The sequence below is a fragment of the Penaeus monodon genome, chromosome 31, assembly GCF_015228065.2.
Source record: "Penaeus monodon isolate SGIC_2016 chromosome 31, NSTDA_Pmon_1, whole genome shotgun sequence".
Classification (NCBI taxonomy): Eukaryota; Metazoa; Arthropoda; class Malacostraca; order Decapoda; family Penaeidae; genus Penaeus; species Penaeus monodon.
Window position 1 is genome coordinate 32,539,883 of NC_051416.1, and position 304 is coordinate 32,540,186.

General features: G+C 42.1%; 1 protein-coding gene across 1 annotated transcript in view; it reads right to left on the bottom strand.

Annotated features, from left to right (window-relative positions):
* The window catches only part of LOC119593179 (cytochrome P450 2L1-like), a 6,738-nt gene that overhangs the window by 3,949 nt on the left and 2,485 nt on the right, over nucleotides 1–304 (bottom strand). Inside the window, exon 4 of the mRNA XM_037942158.1 lies at nucleotides 113–243. Within this exon, the coding sequence (XP_037798086.1) occupies nucleotides 113–243 (131 nt within the window). The remainder of the gene's footprint in view (nucleotides 1–112; nucleotides 244–304) is intronic.

Sequence of the window (304 nt, forward strand, 5' to 3'; positions counted from 1 at the left end):
TTTACAGAATAGACTTACCACCATAAGTCTCATCTGCTTCACCAAATACACGATTACATTCCTGCGATATATGATACCTTCACACATAACAATATCTATGCACGAAACTCACCAAGGGCTGAGTGTCTGCCGTCTGTCAGTAAGTTATTCCTGACGGTTATGATAAACAACTCTGGGCGTCCTGCCGCCTTCGCCTGCGAGAACACTTCCTTGATGGTCTTCAAGTTGCTGACCAAAACAATCCTAGAACGCAAAAGAGAAATTAGCATTTAAGCGCGTGCCTTGTTTATAATATCAGAATCAA